Source organism: Callithrix jacchus, chromosome 12 (genome assembly GCF_049354715.1).
Source record: "Callithrix jacchus isolate 240 chromosome 12, calJac240_pri, whole genome shotgun sequence".
NCBI lineage: Eukaryota > Metazoa > Chordata > Mammalia > Primates > Cebidae > Callithrix > Callithrix jacchus.
The window spans coordinates 92,951,817-92,972,617 of NC_133513.1; the positions used below are offsets into that span (position 1 = coordinate 92,951,817).

General features: G+C 44.2%; 1 protein-coding gene and 1 non-coding gene across 2 annotated transcripts in view; one reads left to right on the plus strand and one right to left on the minus strand.

Annotated features, from left to right (window-relative positions):
- The first annotated feature begins 8,593 nt into the window (after positions 1 to 8,593).
- Positions 8,594 to 8,699, plus strand: LOC118146602 (small nucleolar RNA U13). Its single transcript, XR_004732452.1, has one exon. It is a non-coding gene; the product is annotated as a small nucleolar RNA U13 (small nucleolar RNA).
- A 4,553-nt stretch (positions 8,700 to 13,252) lies between these two features.
- The window catches only part of CPN1 (carboxypeptidase N subunit 1), a 39,185-nt gene continuing 31,636 nt past the window's right edge, over positions 13,253 to 20,801 (minus strand). The window contains exons 8-9 of the mRNA XM_009010126.4: positions 19,322 to 19,440; positions 13,253 to 13,519 (exon numbers count right to left, since the gene is read on the minus strand). Coding sequence (XP_009008374.1) covers positions 13,370 to 13,519; positions 19,322 to 19,440 — 269 coding nt within the window. The 3' untranslated portion in view covers positions 13,253 to 13,369. The remainder of the gene's footprint in view (positions 13,520 to 19,321; positions 19,441 to 20,801) is intronic.

Genomic DNA, 20,801 nt, shown 5'->3' on the forward strand with positions numbered 1-20,801 from the left:
GAGCCACAGTGCCCAGCCGGGATGTCTTAACATATATCCAATACAACCTGAACTTTTTTCTTTCACCAAAAAGAGTCAATTTTGGAATGATTTGATTACTAAATCTCAATCTTTGGAGATAGATTGTTGAGTGGGTACGCTAAGTTTAAGAATAACTGCCCGAGGCATTGCAACAACTCTGAATCATCAAGAGCAAAATAATATATTTGTAATGGCCCAATGGGTTTACCTTGCCTGCTGCCTAAACAGAGGCAATTTATCAAGACGGGAATTGCAGTGGAGAAAGAGTAATTTACGAAGAACTGGCTATGCAGGAGATAGGAGTTTTATTATTACTCAAATCAGTCTCCCCAAGAATTAGAGGATCAGAGGGTTTGTTTTTGCTTTTGTTTTTTCTTTTAGACTAAGTCTTGCGAGGTCACCCAGGCTGTAGTGTCAGTGGTGTGATCTTGACTCACTACAACCTCTGCCTCCTGGGTTCAAGCGATTCTCCTGTTTCAGCTTCCGGTGTAGCTGGGATCAGCTACTGGATTAGCGTGTGCCACCACGCCCAGCTAATTTTGTATTTTTAGTAGAGATGGGGTTCGCCATTTGGCCAAGCTGGTCTTGAACTGCTGACCTCAGGTGATCCACCCTCCTTGGTCTCCCAAAGTGCTGGGATTACAGGCATCAGCCACCATGCCCAGCCCGGGGATCAGTGCTTTTAAAGAAAATTTGGCTGATATGGTTTTGGGAAGTGGGGAGTGCTGTTTGGTCAGATTGGAGATGGAAACATAGGGGGTCAAAATGTGGCTTTCTTGCTGTTTTCTGCTCCTGGGTGCAATGGCAGAACTGGTTGAGCCAGATTACTTACTGATCTGGGTGGTGTCAGCAGATCTATCAGATCCATCAAGTTCAGGGGCTGCAAAATATCTCAAACACTGACCCTAGGTTTTACAATAGTGATGTTATCCCCAGGAGCCATTTAGGGAAGTTCAAGCTCTTGGAGTCATGCTCTTGGAGTCAAAGGCTGCATGACCCCTAACTGTAATTTCTTTTCTTTTTTTCTTTTTCTTTTCTTTTTTTTTTTTGAGACAGCGTCTCAGTCTACCGCCCAGGCTGGAGTGCAATGGCACCAACTCGGCTCACTGCAACCTCCGCCACCCAGGTTCAAGCAATTCTCATGCCTCAGCCTCCCCAGTAGCTTGGATTACAGGAACACGCCACCACATCCGGCTAATTTTTGTGTTTTTAGTAGAGAGGAGGTTTCACATTGTTGGCCAGGCCGGTCTCAATCCTGACCTCAAGTGATCCACCTGCCTCAGCCTCCCAAAGTGCTGGGATTACAGGTGTGACCCACTGCGCCCTGCTTTAAACTGTAATTTCTAATCTTGTAACTAATTTGTTAGTCCTGCAAAAGGCAGACTGGTCCCCAGGTAAGAAGGGGATCTTTATCAATTTTGTTTGAGCCGTGAACTGAATTCCTTCCCAAAGCTAGTTCAGCTTATGCCCAGGAATGAACAAGGACAATTTAAAGGTTAGAAGCAAGATGGGGTCAGTTAGGTCTGATTTCTTTCACTTCATAATTTCCTCAGTTATAATTTTGCAAAGGTGGTTTTATACTTTTCACTCATCAGTGAATTCTTATGGTACTTTTGTGATGCAACAGGCACTGTGCTTGGTGTTTGGCATCCAGCCTGACCAACACAGACAAGATCCTTTCCTTTCTGGATCTCACACTCTAGAGGAGGGTAACAGACAATAAAGACATAAACAAATGATAATCCAGATAATCACGAGGTGTAATTGAGTGTCATGAAGGAAATAAACCAGCTGATGTGATACATGATAGATTAGATCGTAGAGAATTAAAGCCTAGTGCCCTAGGCATTTGTTGTATGTAATGAATTAACTTCTCTGTTAAGCAAGGGTGGGGCTTAGAAACCAATACCCTAAAATATGGTGCTTTGTACATGTTGAACTGAAAAAGGAGTCTCAAGGTCTCTCTCAACTTCCCCCCACCTGCCCCTCGTCACTGTCTCTCCAAAAGCATAGTATTCTCTGAAGTTTCCTTATCTGTCCAAAGTCCCCACCTACCAAAGAAGAATCTGGTCTCTTTCCTGAGTCGTTATTAGCTGAACCCATATCGCAAGAGGGAAGACCAAAGTTTGTCAACAAAGCTGGACAGACTTTTGTCACAAACCATTGTCTGGTCTGCAGGCCCAACAGACTTTGTCCCAGACCATTGTAAGTTCCTCAAGTTCATTCAGTTCTCTCTAGTAACCATTTATTGCCCTCAATAGAATTCCTTTTCCTCACCCTCCCAGAACCTGTTTTGCCAACATACAAGCCACCATTTTTTTCTGTAGCCTCAAGATGGTACCTAAGCTTTTGCACCCCATTGGGAGGTTGGTCTTTCATGTCATGTAAAACTATTGTCAAACAGATGTGTACGCCTTTTCTCCAATTAATCTGTCTTTTGTGACTTGATTTTTAAGCAAAACTTCAGAGGGCGAAGCAGAAGTTCACCTGACCCCAACAGCAACCAGAATGGTGCAAGTTATACACAGTTCGAGGTTTCTATGTCATGTGGTTTAGATAAGGAATCTAGGCTGATAAAGGCCAACAAACCTTCTCTGAATATAGAGATAGCTGGAGAAATGCCCTCTGGGGATGTAGCATTTATCTGAAACCTGAATAATCAGAAAGAATCAACCCAGACATGGTGGCTCAAGCCAGTGGTCCCACGATCTGCAGTGAGCCGTGATGAATGACAGAGTGAAACCCTGTCGAAAAACAAAAGGTTAAGAATCAGCCATGTAAAGAGCTCTTCAGGCAGGAGAAACTGCAGGTACAAAGTCTTGAAGGAGAAAGCCATCTAGTAAGTTTCAGAAACAGAAGAGAAGCCGTGTGAACAGGGAGGTGGAATTATAAAATGAGATTAGAAAACAAACAGGGCTGGGTGCAGTGCCATGCATCTGTAATCCCAGCTACTCCGGAGACTGAGGTGGGAGGCTCACTGGAGCCCAGGAGTTCATAAAATTGCAGCACGTTATGATTGTGCCTGTGAATACCCACTGCACTCCAGCCTGGGCAACACCTCAGCCTCTCGAGTAGCTGGGACCACAGGTGCACATTACCACGCCTGGCTAATTTTTAAATTTTGGTAAAGATGAGGTCTCTCTATATTGCTCAGGTTAGTCTTGAGCTCCTGGACTGCAGTGATCCTCCTGCTTCAGCCTCCCAAAATACTTGGATTCCAGTCTGGGCAACATGTCAAAATTCTCTCTCTACAAAAAATACAAAAATTAGCCGGGCATGGGGGCTTCAGCCCGTGGTCCCAGCTACTCAGGAGACCAAGGCGAGAGGATTGCTTGAGCCCAGGAGGTTGAGGCTGCAGTGAGCCATGATCATGCCACTGCACCTCTCCAGCCTGGGAAGCAGAGCAAAACCCTGCCTCAAACAAACAAACAAAAAGGCCAGGTGAGGTGGCCCACACCTGTAATCCCAGCACTTTGGGAGTCTGAGGCAGGTGAATCACTTGAGGGGCGGAGTTTGAGACCAGTCTGGCCAACCTAATGAAACCCCGTCTCTACTAAAAATACAACAACAAAAAAAAATTAGCTGAGCATGGTGGCAGACATCTGTAATCCTAGCTACCCTGGAGGCTGAGGCAGGAGAATAGCTTGAACCTGGGAGGTAGAGGTTGCAGTAAGCTGAGATTGTGCCATTGCACTCCAGCCTGGGTAACAAGAGTGAGACTACATCTCCAAAAAAAAACTACCAAGTACTGGGATTACAAATGTGTGAGCCACTGTGCCTGGTCATTTAATATTTTTATTTAAATTTATTCACTTTTTTCAGAGGCCATGGGCCAGGTAATCAAAGGAAAAAAAATATTTTTTTTAAAGAAAATTACTTTGGGAGGCCAAGGTGGGCAGATTACCTGAGGTCAGGAGTTCAAGACCAGCCTGGTCAACATAGGGAAACTCCGACTCTACTAAAAGTACAAAAATTAGCCAGGCATGGTGGACGCCTGTAGTCCCAGCTACTCAGGAGGCTGAGGGAGGAGAATCGCTTGAACCTAGGAGGTGGAGGTAGGTGGCAGTGAGCCAAGATCATGACACTGTACTCCAGCCTGGGTGACAGAGACACACACACACACACACACACACACACACACACACACACGAGAGAGAGAGAGAGAAAGAAAAAGCAAATTAAATGTATTCACTTTGTTTTCTTCGTTTTTTAAGGAAACCTTTGTACCACACCTATAACTGCAAAATCAGTAGAGACTGCAATTCATAGGAAGTAATAATTAAAACAAAAACCCTGGGAACAGCTGTGTTAAATTCTAGTTCTGAGCCTGAGTCCTACTCTGTAGTGGTTACAAAGTAAAACTAGTCAGTGTTAGACAGTCAGGACAAAAAGAACCTTTCTCCCTGATGTATTCAGAGGGAACTAAATAAATTGATAAGAGAATAACTTTTCACCAAGCGATGTATTGCCCAGACAGTGACTGGCTCTTGTACAGTCTAAATTTTCCTGAGTATTGCTGGTGATTCCTATAGTTTGTGAAATACCTGATTGGCCCACAATATCAGAATGTGTGAAGGGCACAGCAAGGATCCAAACCACTAGCTGCCAGGTTCCAAAGTTTTCCCGTTGTACTTTTCTGTTGTGCAATGCAGGCTCCCCACCCAGCTAATCTTGAAATTGACCATGCCAGGCTTTCCTTGGCAATATTCTATCCCAGTGCATCCACGAGGCTTAGTAATGTTGTGACCATCAATGTCCCTGCTGGGACATTTATTTATTGAGATAAAGTTGAGTCAACAACTTTATCCCACACTCCAGAGGAAGCCAGGCTCCTATGGGGCCTGGTGGAACATGCTTCTTGAGATGGGATGCTCAACCTTTCTCTCACAGTCTCAGAATGTATGACCTGTGTACACCGCTGGGCCACATTGCTATCTCTTGTCCAATTTATGACCCATTTTATGCTCCTACTCCCCTTCCCTATATGATTATGATCTGTTTGAAATGAGTGTACAATGTTTCACAGAAACAAGTCATCCAACTTCATAATGTACATATCAGGTCTACATCAACTGAGCAAAGCAGAGACCTGAACGATGGGTAGACTATGATTCTTTGGCATCTTATCGGGCTGATCTCGATCTCCTGGCACACTATGGTGAAGAGCTGACTACCTCATGCCTCTCTTCACAGACGCTGAGTTCAGTTCATTGAAGGCAGGCTACTGAATTTCTCTTTTATCCCTATTTCCTAGCAAAGTGCTTGGCACATAGTTGTGCCTCATAACTGTTTATTGAATGGTTCCATTCACCTGAGTTAAGAGTCACAGTAAAGAATATGACATCATTACGCTGAAGAGATACCGGCACCCCCTGTTTATTGCAGCACAATTCACAGTAGCCAAGATATGGAATCAGTCAAAGCGTCCATCAATGGATGAATGGATAAAGAAAATGTGGTATGTATACAAAATGGAATACTATTCAGCCTTTAAAAAGAATGAAATCCTATTATTTGTGTCAACACGGATGAACCTGGAGGACATTATGTTAAGTGAAATAATCCAAACACAGAAAGACAAAAACTATATAATCTTACTCATATTTGGAATCTAAAAAAGCTGAACTCAGAAGTAGAGAGAAAAGTGGTTACCAGAAGCTGGGAAAAGGAAGATGGGGAGAGGCTGGTCAATGGGTACAATGCTCCAATTTGATGGCAGGAGTAAGATCTGGTGTTCTATTGGATAGTAGCATGATTATAGCTAATAATAATGTATTATATATTTCAAATTAACTAGAAGATGGATCACGCCTGTAATTCTAGCACTTTAGGAGGCCAAAGTGGAGGGATCACCTGAGGTCAGGAGTTTGAGACCAGCCTGGCCAACCTGATGAAACCCTGTCTCTACTAAAAATATAAAAAATAGCTGGGCATGGTGGAGCATGCCTGTAGTCCCAGCTACTTGGGAAGCTGAGGCAGGAGAATCGCCTGAACCCAGGAGGCAGAGGTTGCAGTGAGCCGAGATGGTTCCACTGCACTCCAGCCTGGGCAACAGAGTAAGACTCCATCTCCAAAAAATAAAATAAAACACAAAAATATTAGCCGGAGCCAGGTGTGGTAGCTCACACCTGTAATCCCAGCACTTTAGGAAGCCAAGGTGGGCAGATCACCTGAGTTCAGGAGTTTGAGACCAGCCTAACCAACATGAAAGAAACCCTGTCTCTACTGAAAATACAAAATTAGCTGGGCATGGTGGCACATGCTTGGAATCTCAGCTACTTGGGAGGCTGAGGTAGGAGAATCACTTGAACCTGGGAGGCGGAGGTTGCAGTGAGGGAAGATCATGCCATTGCATTCCAGCCTGGGCAACAAGAGCAAAACTGTCTAAAAATAAATAAATAAATAATAAAAACAAATCAACTAAAAAAGAGTATTCTGAATGTTTTCACCACAAAGAAGTAATAAATATTTGAGATGACAGATTTGCTAATTACACAATGTATACATACCTTGTACCCCATAAATATGTACAATTATATGTCAATGAGAAATAAATAAAACAGAAAAAGTCACAGTAAAATCAAAAAGGTGCTTCAATTTAATTCAACAAAATTGTAATGCCCTTTTGTTGTCCTATCTAAAACCATCATTCTTTTTGTTGTTGTTGTTGAGATGGAGTCTTGCTCTGTCATCCAAGCTGGAGTGCAGTGGCACGATCTCCACTCACTGCAACCTCCATCTCCCAGGTTCAAGCGATTCTCCTGCCTTAGCCTCCCAAGTAGCTGGAATTACAGGCATGTGCCACTGCACCCAACTAATTTTTTGTATTTTTAGTAGAGATGGGGCTTTGTTATGTTGGCCAAGCTGGTCTCAAAACTCCTGGCCTCAAGTGATCTGCCTGTCTTGACCTCCAGTGATTTTTGTTTGTTTTAATGGGAAATAACTCATTCCCTCATATTTCCATTCTACTGTCCAGGAGTGATCGTATGACCCCAGACCAACCAATCAGAGTCACTGTGATAGTTTTAGAGACAGGCACGTAATCCTGTTTGTGTTATTGAGATTCATGCTCAATAATTAATAGTTTGTTGCTAGACTATATTAAAGGAAATTTATAGGAGGCCGTTGGGTGGAACTAAGCTCCTGCACTAGGCTTAACAGATCAAACCAAAATGGAGTTACTCATGCTGAAGTTTCCACCAAGCCAAAACTAAGCTATTTATCTGCCCTTCCAAAAAATCAGGCAATAAAGAGATAGCCAAATCCCCAAACAGGCCTGTTTTGAGAAACATGATGAGGTGATCCCCTCTGCTTTAAGCTTTATAAGGAAAGTAACTTTGAAACAACCAGTTTTTGTATTCTTCAGCCCTTTTCTGCCAATAAAGCCAAATTTCTCTGCTCAACTCATCTGAACACTCTATCTTATAGAATGAGTTGTTGCCCAATACTAGAATTGCAAATAAAAGCCAATTCGATCTTTAATCTAAATTTATTATAATCTTGTCTTTTGATAGCTGATAGAAGATAAGCTTGAAGGAGTTGTTGTTCACCTTGCCTCATGGGGAGAGACTATGTGAGAATAAAATCATTACGGAAGATAATGAAATCAAGAAATGGAGACAGATTCCATACCATCGAATTTAGGTACTTCAATCCACAGCTATGTCTGAAATCCTTACATAAACATTTTTAGTTATATGCTACCAAAGTTCTCATCTTTAAACTACTGGCTCACAAAAGCCAGTCTAAGATAAAGATTTACTATTTCCTAGTAAGATGAGAAAAATAATTTCATTTACAAGACTTCTTTATTCTGAGATTAAATCTTTCCTAATTTTTGAGATTAGAGTATTTATGAATTGATGGCGACAGTCGATAACAATCATATATATTTTTTAAGACAGAGTTTTGCTCTTGTTGCCCAGGTTCAATCTTGGCTCACTGTAACCTCCTCCTCCCAGGTTCAAGCAATTCTCCTGCCTCAGCCTCCTGAGTAGCTGGGATTACAGGCATGGGCCACCACACCTAGCTAATTTTGTATTTTTAGTAGAAATGGGATTTCTCCATGTTGGCCAGACTGGTCTCATCCTGACCTCAGGTGATCTGCCCGTCTCACCCTCCCACTGTGCTGGGATATTACAGGCATGAGCCACTGCGCCCTGGCCAACAATTGTATTTTACCAATTGTCCTTAACAGAAAGTTAGTCCAAAATAGAAAGTAGCCAGGCATGATGGCTCATGCCTGTAGCCCCAATTTTTTGGGAGGCTGACAGAGGAGGATCACATGAGCCTAGAAGTTCAAGACCAGCCTAGGCAAGATGGTGAAACCCTGTCTCTACAAAAAAATTAAAAATTACGCAGGCATTGTGGCACATGCCTCTAGTCTCAGTTACTCAGAAGGCTGAGACCGGAAGATCACTTGAGCCCAGGAAGTCAAGGCTGCAGTCAGCTGTGATTGGGGTACGACACTCCAGCCTAGGCAATGGAATGAGACCCTATCAAAAAAAAAAAAAAAAAAAAAAAAGAAAGTTGATGGGCCCTTTATCTATCCCTCCATTTAAAAAAATGTTAGGTCATTCTGTGGGTCATAAGCATGATGATTGGGTTTTCATGCTCAAGCGTGAGACGTACCTCCCTTAAACCTTGCTACAACATTGGTAATATACCAATGCCTGACATTAAAAAAAATGATTGGCTTGCAAAATAAAAGCCTTCTATAAACTACGGTGTATATAAAATACTATATTTTGATTTTTTTAAAAGAACAAAATTGTGGTCATTTTATTTCTTCATTTATTTATTCTTCATCTGATTCCAGAAAGGATTTAAGAAAACTCACTGAATTCCTTTAATCTAGTGCCCGGATGGACTTCATTCCAAAGGCCTCACATGGGACAATCTAAAAGGAACTCAAAGATGCCTTTTCTCCCTCCTCCTGAGGGGTGAACATGGATCCAAGAGGTGACTTTCTTTGCCTCCTCCCTGAGACTGTGCAAGGGAGGGAGGCAGAGTGACAGCAGAAACAAGCAATGCTTTTTCTGTTTTGCTTTTTCCGGGCTGCTGGCCACCTATCCCTTAATGGCTCCAGGCCCTGTTTCTTAAGTGATGCTATACCCTACCTGCAGCAGGGCCTGGTGGGGTGGGTGTGAAGGGGTACAGGAGGTATGTGAACAGAGTGAAGATGGGAGAAAGAAAGATTCACGAGTGGCAGTGTGGGGAAGATCATCAAGTGGTGAGGGAAAGAGTAAGAGACAGTAGGAGTAGGGGAAGGCTTTATAAATGGTGGAATTTAACTTCTGGGAGGAGGGAGAGAAGTGGTGTTTGCTTAGGCATTTGCTCATGGGGATTGTTTACTCATGGTTAAAGCCAGAATGCAGTTAGTGTTAAAGCAGAAATGAAGCTGTATTCCAGGCAGGAGGCGAGCATGATGGAGTGCAGGCTGTGTGTTGAGAGTGCGCGTACAAGAGTACAAGACAAATTGTGAAAAGATGATGCTCTGGACACAGGAACTCTAAATTCTCCTGTTCTGATGGCAGATTTGTACCAAGTCATGCTGTCCTACTTTCTACATCTTGCTTTTGAGATGGCTGTTCGGGTTTAGGGGTGTTTTCCATGACCATGGAAAAAGTGAATCTTACTGGCTCACTTATGAATAGACTCGACGTGGTTTGGATGCTACACTGTCTTGGACCTATGCTGAGTTAGACTTCTCGCACGTTGAGATCATAAATCAGGAAACTGAGCACACACACACACACACACACACACACACCCTTACGTGCACAAGAGATGCAGCTGCTAGAATCAGGTGGGCTGTTTCCTGCCACAGGGTTCCTGGGCTTGCTATTTGAGTGGCTGCAGCTGTGCCTGGGAGGGTGTGGCTCCTGCCTGCTCCTGGGCCCCAAGAGGACGGAGATGCCCAGGTCCATAGCCATGGCTTGGGCAGCTGCAATGGCACCTGGGAGCTCCTGCCCCAAGTCAGAAGCGATGGGGCTCCCACTCGTCCCTGGCTCCCGCTAGCTCTATGGAGCTTGCAGCCCCTGCTGTGTCTCCCAGCTGCAGCCACTCCAGACGGACCACCACTGCCATCATAAACACATGGTGGGTTTCTTTGGCAACCAGACCCATCCTGAAGCTATCTACCAGTCATCTCATTAACATAAACTCAGGTGTAATCAAAATTCAGGGACTTGTTATGGATAACAAAAGAGCTCCTATCACCTCTATCATTCAGAAAGTTATACAAGGGTTTTTAGAATCTGTAAACCAGGGGACAAAGACAAAATATATATTTCTTTTTTTTTTTTTTTTTTGAGATGGAGTTTTGCTCTCATTGCCCAGGCTGGAGTGCAATGGTACAATCTCGGCTCACCGCAACCTCTGTCTCTTGGGTTCAAGCAATTTTCCTGCCTCAGCCTCCCGAGTAGCTGGGATTACAGGCATGCACCACCACGCCTGGCTAATTTTGTATTTTTAGTAGAGACAGGGTTTCTCCATATTGGTCAGCCTTGTCTCAAACCTCTGACCTCAACTGATCTGCCTGCCTCACCCTCCCAAAGTGCCAAAGTGCTGGGATAACAGGTGTGAGCCACCGAACGTGGCCCAAAATATACATTTCTTATTAGGTCTGCTAAGTTAGGTTTATCCTGAAGTAGCCTCCTTACATAGTTTAAGTTCAGTGTGAAGATCTTGCCATACATAGTGAACTATAACCTTATTGGATTAGTAAACAGACTGTAACCTACTCTTGTGCCAATCACTGAATTTAAGCCAATGAAAGGTGGCCAGCTATTCAAATTGTGTCCAAATAGACAAATGTAATCCAACCATTTCTGCCTATCACTTTCCTTTTCCTGTCTGTCAGTCTTTTTTTGACCACAGCTGCGCAGGAATCTCTCTGAACCTATTCTGCTTTGGGGGCTGCTTGATTTGCAAGTCATTCTTTGCTCAATAAACTCTCGTTAAAATTAACTTGCCTAAGGTTTTCTTTTTAATATATGGTGTCAGAAATGGAATCTGAAGTAGAGCTTCTAGTCCCCACCAGGGGTATTGAGTGACCAAACAAGGTACCTGCCAGACGCGTTTTGTCCATTGCTCTCTCTGACAACTGGGGATCATGGTGTCTTCTCTCTCAGATTCTGAAGCTCTGTGGGTTTATGTTTTGAGCTATCTGTTTGTTTGAGTGAATTTTTGCTATGAATTAGGTTTGGAAGTTGTGATATAAACTGGACTAGGTCTAGGATCACACTGGATGCAACAGTTAGCTGGCTTTGACCCAGTTAGAGGCCTCAGATGTCTGAGTGGGTCAGAGAGAAACTGGCAGTAAATGGTAATAGTACAGAGGCTACGAACTTCTGCTTTTGGAAACTCACAGAGATTTTTGTGTTGTAGTATTCCTTTTGTTTCTTTTTCTTACACATTTAGGTAGGAAAAAAAACAGAAAAAACCATTAGCCAAGTTAATCAAATAGATCTGAGAGTTAAAGACAAGATCTAAAGTAAAAATGGAGTCCTTTACTACTAAAGAACTAAGTACTCCACCTTCCAGCTATGCTTACCCATTCATGCAGAAATATGAGGCCCTGGAAGCAGCAAACACTTACAGAAATAGCAAGATCTTACTAAAGGTAATACAGAATTACATTTCAAATGAATACTGCACTTTAAGAAGTGCATTTAAAAATGAGGGTCCCAGACTGGGTATGGTGGCTTTTTGCCTTGTAATCCCACCACTTTGGGAGACTGAGGCAGGAGGACTGCTTGAGCCTAGGACTTTGAGATCAGCCTGGGCAATATAGTGAGATCCTATCTCTACAAAAAACAAAACAATTAGCTAAATGTAATGGCACATACCTGTAATCATAACTACTCAGGAGGCTGAGGTGGGAAGATCGCTTGAGCCTGGTTAGATTGAGGCTGCAGCAAGCTGTGAGTATACCACTGCACTCCAGCCTGGGTAACAGAACAAAGCCCTGTCTCAAAAAAAGGTAAAAAAAAAAAAAAAAAATGAGGGCCCCAGAATTAGTCTTATCTAGGAATAAGTATTGATGTACAGATGCTTCTGAAAAGATTTCAAGATTTTTATTGCTTTTTATAAAAGATCTGGTTGGGCACGGTGGCTCATGCCTGTAATCCCAGCACTTTGGGAGGCCGAGGTGGGCAGATCACCTGAGGTCAGGAGTTCAAGACCAGCCTGGTCAACACAGGAAAACCACGTCTTTACCAAAAAATGCAAAAATTAGCCAGATGTGGTGGTGGATGCCTATAATCCCAGCTACTCGGGAGGCTGAGACAGGAAAATCGCTTGAATCCAGGGGGCAGAGGTTGTGGTGAGCCAAGATCATGCCACAGCACTCCAGCCTGGGTGACAGAGCAAGACTTCATCTCAAAATAAATAAATAAATAAATAAATAAATAAATAAATAAGATCTTTACATGTTGTGAAAATGCCAACAAACAAAATAGTTTAAAAGCAAATAACTGGCCAGGCACAGTAGCTCACACCTGTAATCCCAGCACTTTGGGAGGCCAAGGTGGGTGGATCACTTGAGGTCAGGAGTTCCAGACCAGCCTGGCCAACATGGTGAAACCTGTCTCTACTAAAAATACAAAAATCAGCTGGGCGTAGTGACACATGCCTGTAGTCCCAGCTACTTGGGAGGCTGAGGCACAAGAATCACTTGAACCTGGAAGCTGAGGTTGCAGTGAGCTGAGATCACATCACTGCACTCCAGCCTGGGCAACAGAGTGAGATTCCATCTCAAAAAAAAAGAAAGAAAGAAAGATGCCGATTTATTAAATGCCCATGTACAAAGAAGGGTAGCCAAGGCACTAGGTATTTGCATGACAAATTCTTTTCTTATTAAGATGCTGTTGCTGAAATGATCCTCTGGGATTTCAGAAGAACTGTTCACCTAATTTTGCTATGGGAACAACATCAATGATGGATCACTTACTTCACCATTTCAGTGACGGTTCAGAAATCTTCACTGAGCACTAACTCTGTTGCAAACTCTGTGCTGGATTCTGGAGATGCAGCTGCCAACCAGCCAGAACCAGTTTCTGGATGCAGTGTGAACCAGCAAGGAGCCTAAACCGGATTCTCAGAATGGAAAAACCTTACCAAACACCACTAGATATATGTATACCACATCAGCTTTCAACAGACCCCAATCCCTTTCATGATGACCTAGAGATGGCTTATCCCTGGAACAGATGAAGACCATTCTGAATTGCTCTGAATATGTTTGTATTTAAATATGTCTCAGATAATAAAATAGGAAGAATGCTTCATGTGACCTAAGAGCAGGAGCAAAGCCTTTCTGAAGGGTTTCCTGGCACTCTGGGTTTCAGGCAGGGCCTCTCTGGAGCTGTCTCATCTCCATTTCTTTCTTTCTGGCTGCCTGCCGCTGCACTTTGGCTCCAACTCCATGCCTTCTGCTGGGAGCTCTCCCCACAGAGCTCACTTGAGGGATGCTTCTTTTGAGGTAGAAGTTAACCTGGAAGGGAAAAAACAGAAGCTAGGAGATCCGTTTGAACCATCTTTTGCCATAGTTCCGGTTTCTGAGGGCTGGGTACTGTTGAGAACTATTATAGCATTGATCCAGAGAAGCACTGGTGGTGCCATATAGACCTGGCTAATGGTCCCCCAAAATTGGTATGCAATCACTGGTGATAAATAGGGTGTGACTGGATGAAATTAATATTCATTGATTTTATATGTATTAGAGAAAAATTGGCTGGGCATGGTGGCCCAAGCCTGTAATCCCAGCACTTTGGGAGGCTGAGGCGGTGGATCACCCGAGGTCAGGAGTTCAAGATCAGCCTGGCCAGGATGGTGAAACCCTGTCTCTACTAAAAATGCAAAGAAATTAGCCAGGCGTGGTGGTGCACACCTGTAGTCTCAGCTACTCAGGAGGCTGAGGTGGGAGAATTGCTTGAACCTGGGAGGTGGAGGCTGCAGTGAGCCGAGATTATGCCACTTCACTCTAGCCTGGGTCACACTGAGACTCCATGTCAAAAATAAAAATTAAAAAGAAAAAAATAGTTCAGGTGGTAGCTGTAATCCCTGCACTTTGGGAGGCTGAGGCAGGCAGAACACCTGAGGTCAGGAATTAGAGACCAGCCTGACCAACATGATGAAACCCCATCCCTACTAAAAATACAAAAATTATCTGGGCTGATGGCACATGCCTAATAGTTCTGGCTACTTGGGAGGCTGAGGCATGAGAATTGCTTGAACTCAGGAGGCAGAAGCTGCAGTAAGCCAAGATCATGCCACTGCACTCTAGCCTGGGTGACAAAATGAGACTCCATTTCAAAAGAAACAAAGGAAAAAAAAAAAGAAAGGAAAAATATCTACACATCAAATCACAATTTCACCAATATTACCACTTAGGACAAGAGCCATGACTGATGGCACTGTAATAGTCTTCATGCCGCCTGGGTGACTCACAGGTGCCATGCTCAGGCATGCCAGTAAGTATCACCGTGCTTCAGAACTCAACCTTCTTCCATACTTGTTTGATTTTATAGATAGTAGAGACGATAAAGAGAGTTGGTTGGACTCATTTATTTTCCCTTTTTTTAAATTTTATTTTAGAGATGGGTTCTTGATATGTTGTCCAGGCTGGACTCGAACTCCTGGGTTCGAGGTCTCCCTGCCTCAGCCTCCTGAGTAGCTGGGACTACCGGCATATGCCACCACACCCTGCTTGGATTCTTAAACTCGAAATTTCCATGTGCATTAATGCATCCTTTCAAGCACTGCATTGCAACTTCTCTTCTGGCCACAGCAAGCGATGGAAAGATACTTTTCACTGACAAATGTGGGACATTCTGGGCGTGGAAGAGCCATAGAACTATCCCAGGCTGAAGAGGAAGGAGAGGGAGTGGCACAGTATCCTAACCACACTCCCCTGGGGCAGGCCTGGGCTTTCCCACCCTTGGAACAGCTTGAGCCCCTGAAGCCAGCTGGGAGTTAAAAAACATGCCGCTGACTGAGAGGCCTCTCTATGGGGTTATTTCCTGCTCCTTCCACAAAAATTCATAGCCAGGTTTTCTGCTAGTTCCTCCAGGGGTGGGGAGGGGAGAATCAGAGCCAACTGTACTGTCTTATTTACCAGTTCCTGTTTAGTAACACAGGAATCTAGGACAGAAAAAAAGAGAGAGAAGAGAGACAAGAAAATGAGGCAAGGGAAAGGAAAGGAGTGGCGCCATGTGGAAGGCCTTGGGAAAAAGCAAGATATTTTATTTTATTTTTATTTTGGGCCCAGGAAGATGTTTTATTTTTATTTTGAGATAAGGTCTTACTCTGTCATCCAGGCTGGAGTGCAGTGGTGCAATCATGGTTCACTGCAGCCTCCATCTCCTGGGTTCAAGTGATCCTTCCACCTCAGCTGCCCAAGTGGCTGGCACTACACATGCACGCCATCACGCCTGGCTAATTTTTGTACTTTTTTATAGAGACAGGGTTTCACCATGTTGCCCAGGCTGGTCTCAAACTCCTGGGCTCAAGTGATCCTCAAGCCTCAGCCTTCAAAAGTAGTACTGGGATTATAGGTGTGAGGCACCACACGGGGGCCGAGATATTTTAAAGCATCTTAATTCTACTATGGAAACCCTGTAGTAAACAATCTGGTTTTCTGTTTTGTTTTTGAGATGGAGTCTTGCTCTGTTGCCCAGGTTGGAGTGCAGTGGTACGATCTCAGCTCACTGCAACCTCTGCCCCTGAGTTCAAGCAATTCTCCTGCCTCAGCCTCCCAAGTAGCTGGGATTACAGGCATGCACTAACACACCTGGCTAATTTTTGTATTTTTAGTAGAGACAGGGTTTCGTCATGTTGGCCAGGCTGGTCTCGAATTCCTGACCTCAAGTGACATTACATTCCAGCCTCCCAAAGTGCTAGGATTACAGGCATGAGCCACCACACCTGGCCAATCTTTTTTTCCTTTTTTCTTTCCCAGTCAGATGGCTACCTGCTTTAGACTGGGGAGGGAGACAGATTGCTTTGTGATCAATAAATGGATTTTTAGTTGTTACTGTGCCTGGAAATTGTATCCAAATGACAGATTTCTTTTCTACTCTGAGTATATTTGATGTAATGATGACATTAATTTAAAGAATATGTGAAAAAGGGGGCAAAATCCTTTGAAATCGAGTGTGCTACTCAAGAGGACATGCAGTTGTTTGAATTTGGCATTGAACAGACTTGCTGGTAATGCAAGACTCACATATGTAACTGCCTACCAGTCATTCAATTTTATGATATAACAAGATAAAAAGGAAAGAGGACCCCAGATCAGCTAATAGGCTACAGTGAAAGATTTACTCTCTGTTTCCAGCAACTGTAACGAGAAGTAATTTACATTATTCAGGAGATGGGACTGGGGGAGGAGGAGATGGACGAAGAAACCATCTGGAAATTCCAGAGGAATTCTCAAAGGGTTCAAAGCATAGTTCTCTCCCCTGATCCTTGAGTTATAATAAGGAGCTACAAACACAGGTTGTACACTTAGTATGAGGTCCTGTAACACACTGGCTAAGAAGGAAGCCAGAGAGCCTGATGTAGGTTCAAATCCTGGCTCCCACCAACTTGCTATGTGATATTATGCAAGTTTCTTTTATCTTCTTTAAGCCGCAAATGGGGATACTTGCATCTACCTCACAGGGTTGTTGTGAAGGTTAAATGAGACAGTGCTGGAAAGCTCTCATAGCACGTCACACACAGTAACTATTCAATAAATAGTAAAAGACAAGCGTGCCTTGACTGCATCATGTTAATTGGGAAAGCGGGTGGGAGGGTCTACTAAGCTCTAGGGTTGTGTACAGAAGGCATGAGGCGGCCCTAGGAAAGGCTGACTTTTGGGAAATGAGATTGTAGATAGCCGTTAAGTAGGACTGCCTCATTATTTTGTCCTCCTTTGAGAAATCTGGGGATTAGTGTCCATGACCCCTGAGCTCCTTTAGCTCTGAGGTCCTAATACAACCAAAACTGAAAAGGTCCAGGCTGTAAAATCAAAGAAGTTCTCTGCTTCTCATCCTATCTATAAAATAAAGCCCTGGAGAGTTGAATCTTGAAGAGTAGCTGGCTCTTTGCAGCATTGAGTGGAAAGCAACATCAGGGCCCACGGATCACCAGAAGGGATGGTAGAGCGCCCTCTGGTGACAGTCCTTGCCGGTGGCACAGAAGAATGTAAGCCCACTGCCCTTCTCTGTAAAAACTGGTCTTAAAGAATTTATCTGATTTAGTCAGAGCACAGTCTAGGCTGAAGGAGTACAGTGGCTCACGACTGTAATCCCAATGCTTTGAGAGGCCGCGGTGCAAGGATCTCCTGAGGCCAGCAGTTCAAGGCTGCAGTGAGCCATGACTGTACCACTGTACTCCAGAGTGGGCTACATAGAGAACCCCGTCTCTACAAAAAACAACAAAAATTGGGCTGGGTGCGGTGGCTCATGCCTATAATCCCAGCACTTTGGGAGGCCGAGAAGGGTGCATCACTTGAGGTCAGGAGTTCAAGACCAGACTGGTCAACATGGTGAAAACCCATCTCTACTAAAAATACAAAAATTAGCCAAGCATGGTGGCACAAGCCTGTAGTCCCAGCTACTTGGGAAGCTGAGGCAGGAGAATCACTTGAACCCAGGAAGCAGAAGTTGCAGTGAGCTGAGATCGAGCCACTGCACTCCAGCCTGGGCAAGAGAGTGAGACTTTGTCTCAAAAAAAAAAAAAAAAAATTAGTTGGGCATGGTGGCATGTGCCTGTGGTACCAGATACTTGGGAAGATGAAGCAGAAGATCTCTTGAGTCTGAGGCTGCAGTAAGCCATGACTGTGCCACTGCACTCCAGCCTGAGGGACAGAGTCACTCCCTGTCTCTACAAAGAAAGAAGAAAAAAGAAAGAAGAAGAGGAGGAGGAAGAGAAGGAGGAGGAGGAGAACCTATCTAACCTACCTTGTTTGACTATAAGTCATAAGATTCTACCTTGTTTGACTGTAGGTCGTAAGACCCTTTTTTCAGAGAGGATACTGACCCATACCCAGAAGGAAGAAATGCATGCTCAGAGAGCCCAGAAGAATCCGGACAGACAGGCCTTGCTAGATTTCTTCACTCAGTACATAGCATTAGCTGATACCTTTTTGTCCAATTGCATTTATACCTAGCTGTATCTAATTTGTTGAACCTAAGCATAAAAATGGACAATCTCCCCTGTATCTTTGGGTCTTCATTCTGTAGGCTCCTGTGCATGCACATTAAATAAATTGGTATACCTTTTCTCTAATTTATCTGCCTTTTGAGAGTTGATTTGGCCCCTACATACATTGATTTGGCTTTATGTGGACATTCTCATTTCAGCCTCTTGTGAAGGAAGCACTATTATTACCAATTTACCGAGAAAGAAACTGAGAAGGAGAGAGATTAGGTAATTTGTCCAAGGTCTGTGGGTAAATGAGCTGAATTTAGAACTAGGCAGTGCTTTAAATCACTATGTTATGTTAAACAGAAGAGGAAGGCTGGGCGCTGTGGCTCATGCCTATAATCCCAGCACTTTGGGAGGCCGAGACGGGTGGATCATGAGGTCAAGAGATCAAGACCATCCTGGTCAAAAAGGTGAAACCCTGTCTCTACTAAAAATACAAAAATTAGCTGGGCATGGTGGTGCGCGCCTGTAGTCCCAGCTACTCGGGAGGCTGAGGCAGGAGAATTGCTTGAACCCAGAAGGTGGAGGTTGCGGTGAGCCAAGATCGTGCCATTGCACTCTAGTCTGGGTAACAACAGTGAAACTCCATCTAAAAAAAAAAAAACAGAAGAGGAAAAACCAAAAGGAAGTGAGGAAGGATAAACAGGAGGGCAACAGAACAAAAGTTAAAATGTGCAAGCAATTAATCCTTTAAAAAATAGTGAAAGAAGGAAGCTGGGCAAAGATTAGAGGTGTATAATCACTTAAGATTTTGTAAGGGCCAAGGGTGGTGGCTCATGCCTGTAATCTCAGCACTTTGGGAGGCTGAGGCGGGCAGATTGCTTGAGCCAAGGAATTCAAGACCAGCCTGGGCAACACAGTGAAATCCTCTTACTACAAAAAGTAGAAAAATTAGGCTGGCATGGTGGTGTAAACTTATACTCATTCCCAGCTACTTGGGATACTGAGGCGGGAGGATTGCTTCAGCCCGGGAGATTGAGGCTGCAGTCAGCCATGACGGCACCACTGCACTCCAGCCTGGGTGACAGAGTGAGACACTGTGCTCCTAAAAAGACTTTATAAGTGACTTTTACAGTACACCATCAAGCTCAACCTAACTCACCAATGTTGGTTCCGCAGGACCCACGGTCACAGTCTCTGTCTGTGAGTCAAACCCAGGTGCTTTGGCAGTGACAGTGTAGGTACCTGGAAGCAGCAGCCGGAAGTAATCACCATGATCACCTGAAAGTCACAAGGATATAACTCAGTCTACTGATTAAAAACCTGCCCCAGGCTGGGCACAGTGGCTCACACTTGTAATCCCAGCACTTTGGGAGGCCAAGGTGGGCGGATCACCTGAGGTCAGGAGTTTGAGACCAGCCTGGCCATTATGGTGAAACTCTGTCTCTACTGAAAATACAAAAATTAGCTGGGCATAGTGGTTGGCGCCTGTAATCCTAGCTACTCAGGAGGCTGAGCCAGGAGAATTGCTTGAACCTGGGAGGTGGAGGTTGCAGTGAGCTGAGATCGCGCCACTGCACACCAGCCAGATCAGCAGAGTAAGACTCCATCTCAAAAAAAAAAAAAAAAAAAAAAACTGCCCCAAATGGGACCTTCATATAAAAATAAGCTGGGATTTTTAGCTGACTACAAGCTTTTGTTTTTTTAGACGGAATCTTGCTCTGTCTCCCAGGCTGCAGTGCAGTGGCATGATCTCGGCTCATTGCAGCCTCCACCTCCCGAGTTCAAGCAATTCTCCTGCCTCAGCCTCCTGAGTAGCTGGGACTACAGGAGCAGGCCACTACGCTCAGCTAATTTTTGTAATTTTAGTGGAGATAGGGTTTCACCATGTTGGCCAGGCTAATCTTGAACTCCTGAACTCAGGTGATCTGCCTGCCTCAGCCTCCCAAAGTGCTGGGATTACAGGTGTGAGCCACTGTGCCCGTTTGCTTTTCTTTTTTAAAATAAATAAATAAATAAATAGAGTCAGTTTCTCACTATGTTGCCCAGGCTGGTCTCAAACTCCTGGGCTCAAGTGATCTCCTGCCTCAGTCTCCCAAAGTGCTAGGACCACAGGCGTGAGCCACCGCACCCGTCCTGGCTTTTCTTTCTTTCTTTTTTTTTTTTGAGACAGAGACTCACTCTGTTGCCCAGGCTAGAGTGTAGTGGTACGATCTCAGCTCACTGTAACCTCCACCTCCCAGGTTCAAGAGATCCTCCTGCCTCATAGTAGCTAAAATTACAGGCACATACCACCTTGCCCAGCTAATGTCTGCACCTTTGGTAGAGACGGGGTTTCACCATGTTGGTCAGGCCGGTCTCAAACTTCTGACCTCAGGTGATCCACCTGCCTTGGCCTCCCAAAGTGCTGGGATTACAGGCGTGAGCCACCGTGCCTGGCCTGTGACTTTTCTTAATAGCATGAAACTAGCAAAGATTTAAATCATTTGTGGGCTATCTTAATAGAAGTACGGGATCAGCCCCTAGGAAGCAGGAGTTTTACTGTGCTCCACATTGAAACTGTTAAGTGTAATTCTAGACCCTTTAGTTAATAAAAACTTATCTCCAGTAAAGGAACACTAGGAGAAAGGAAATGCTGAAAG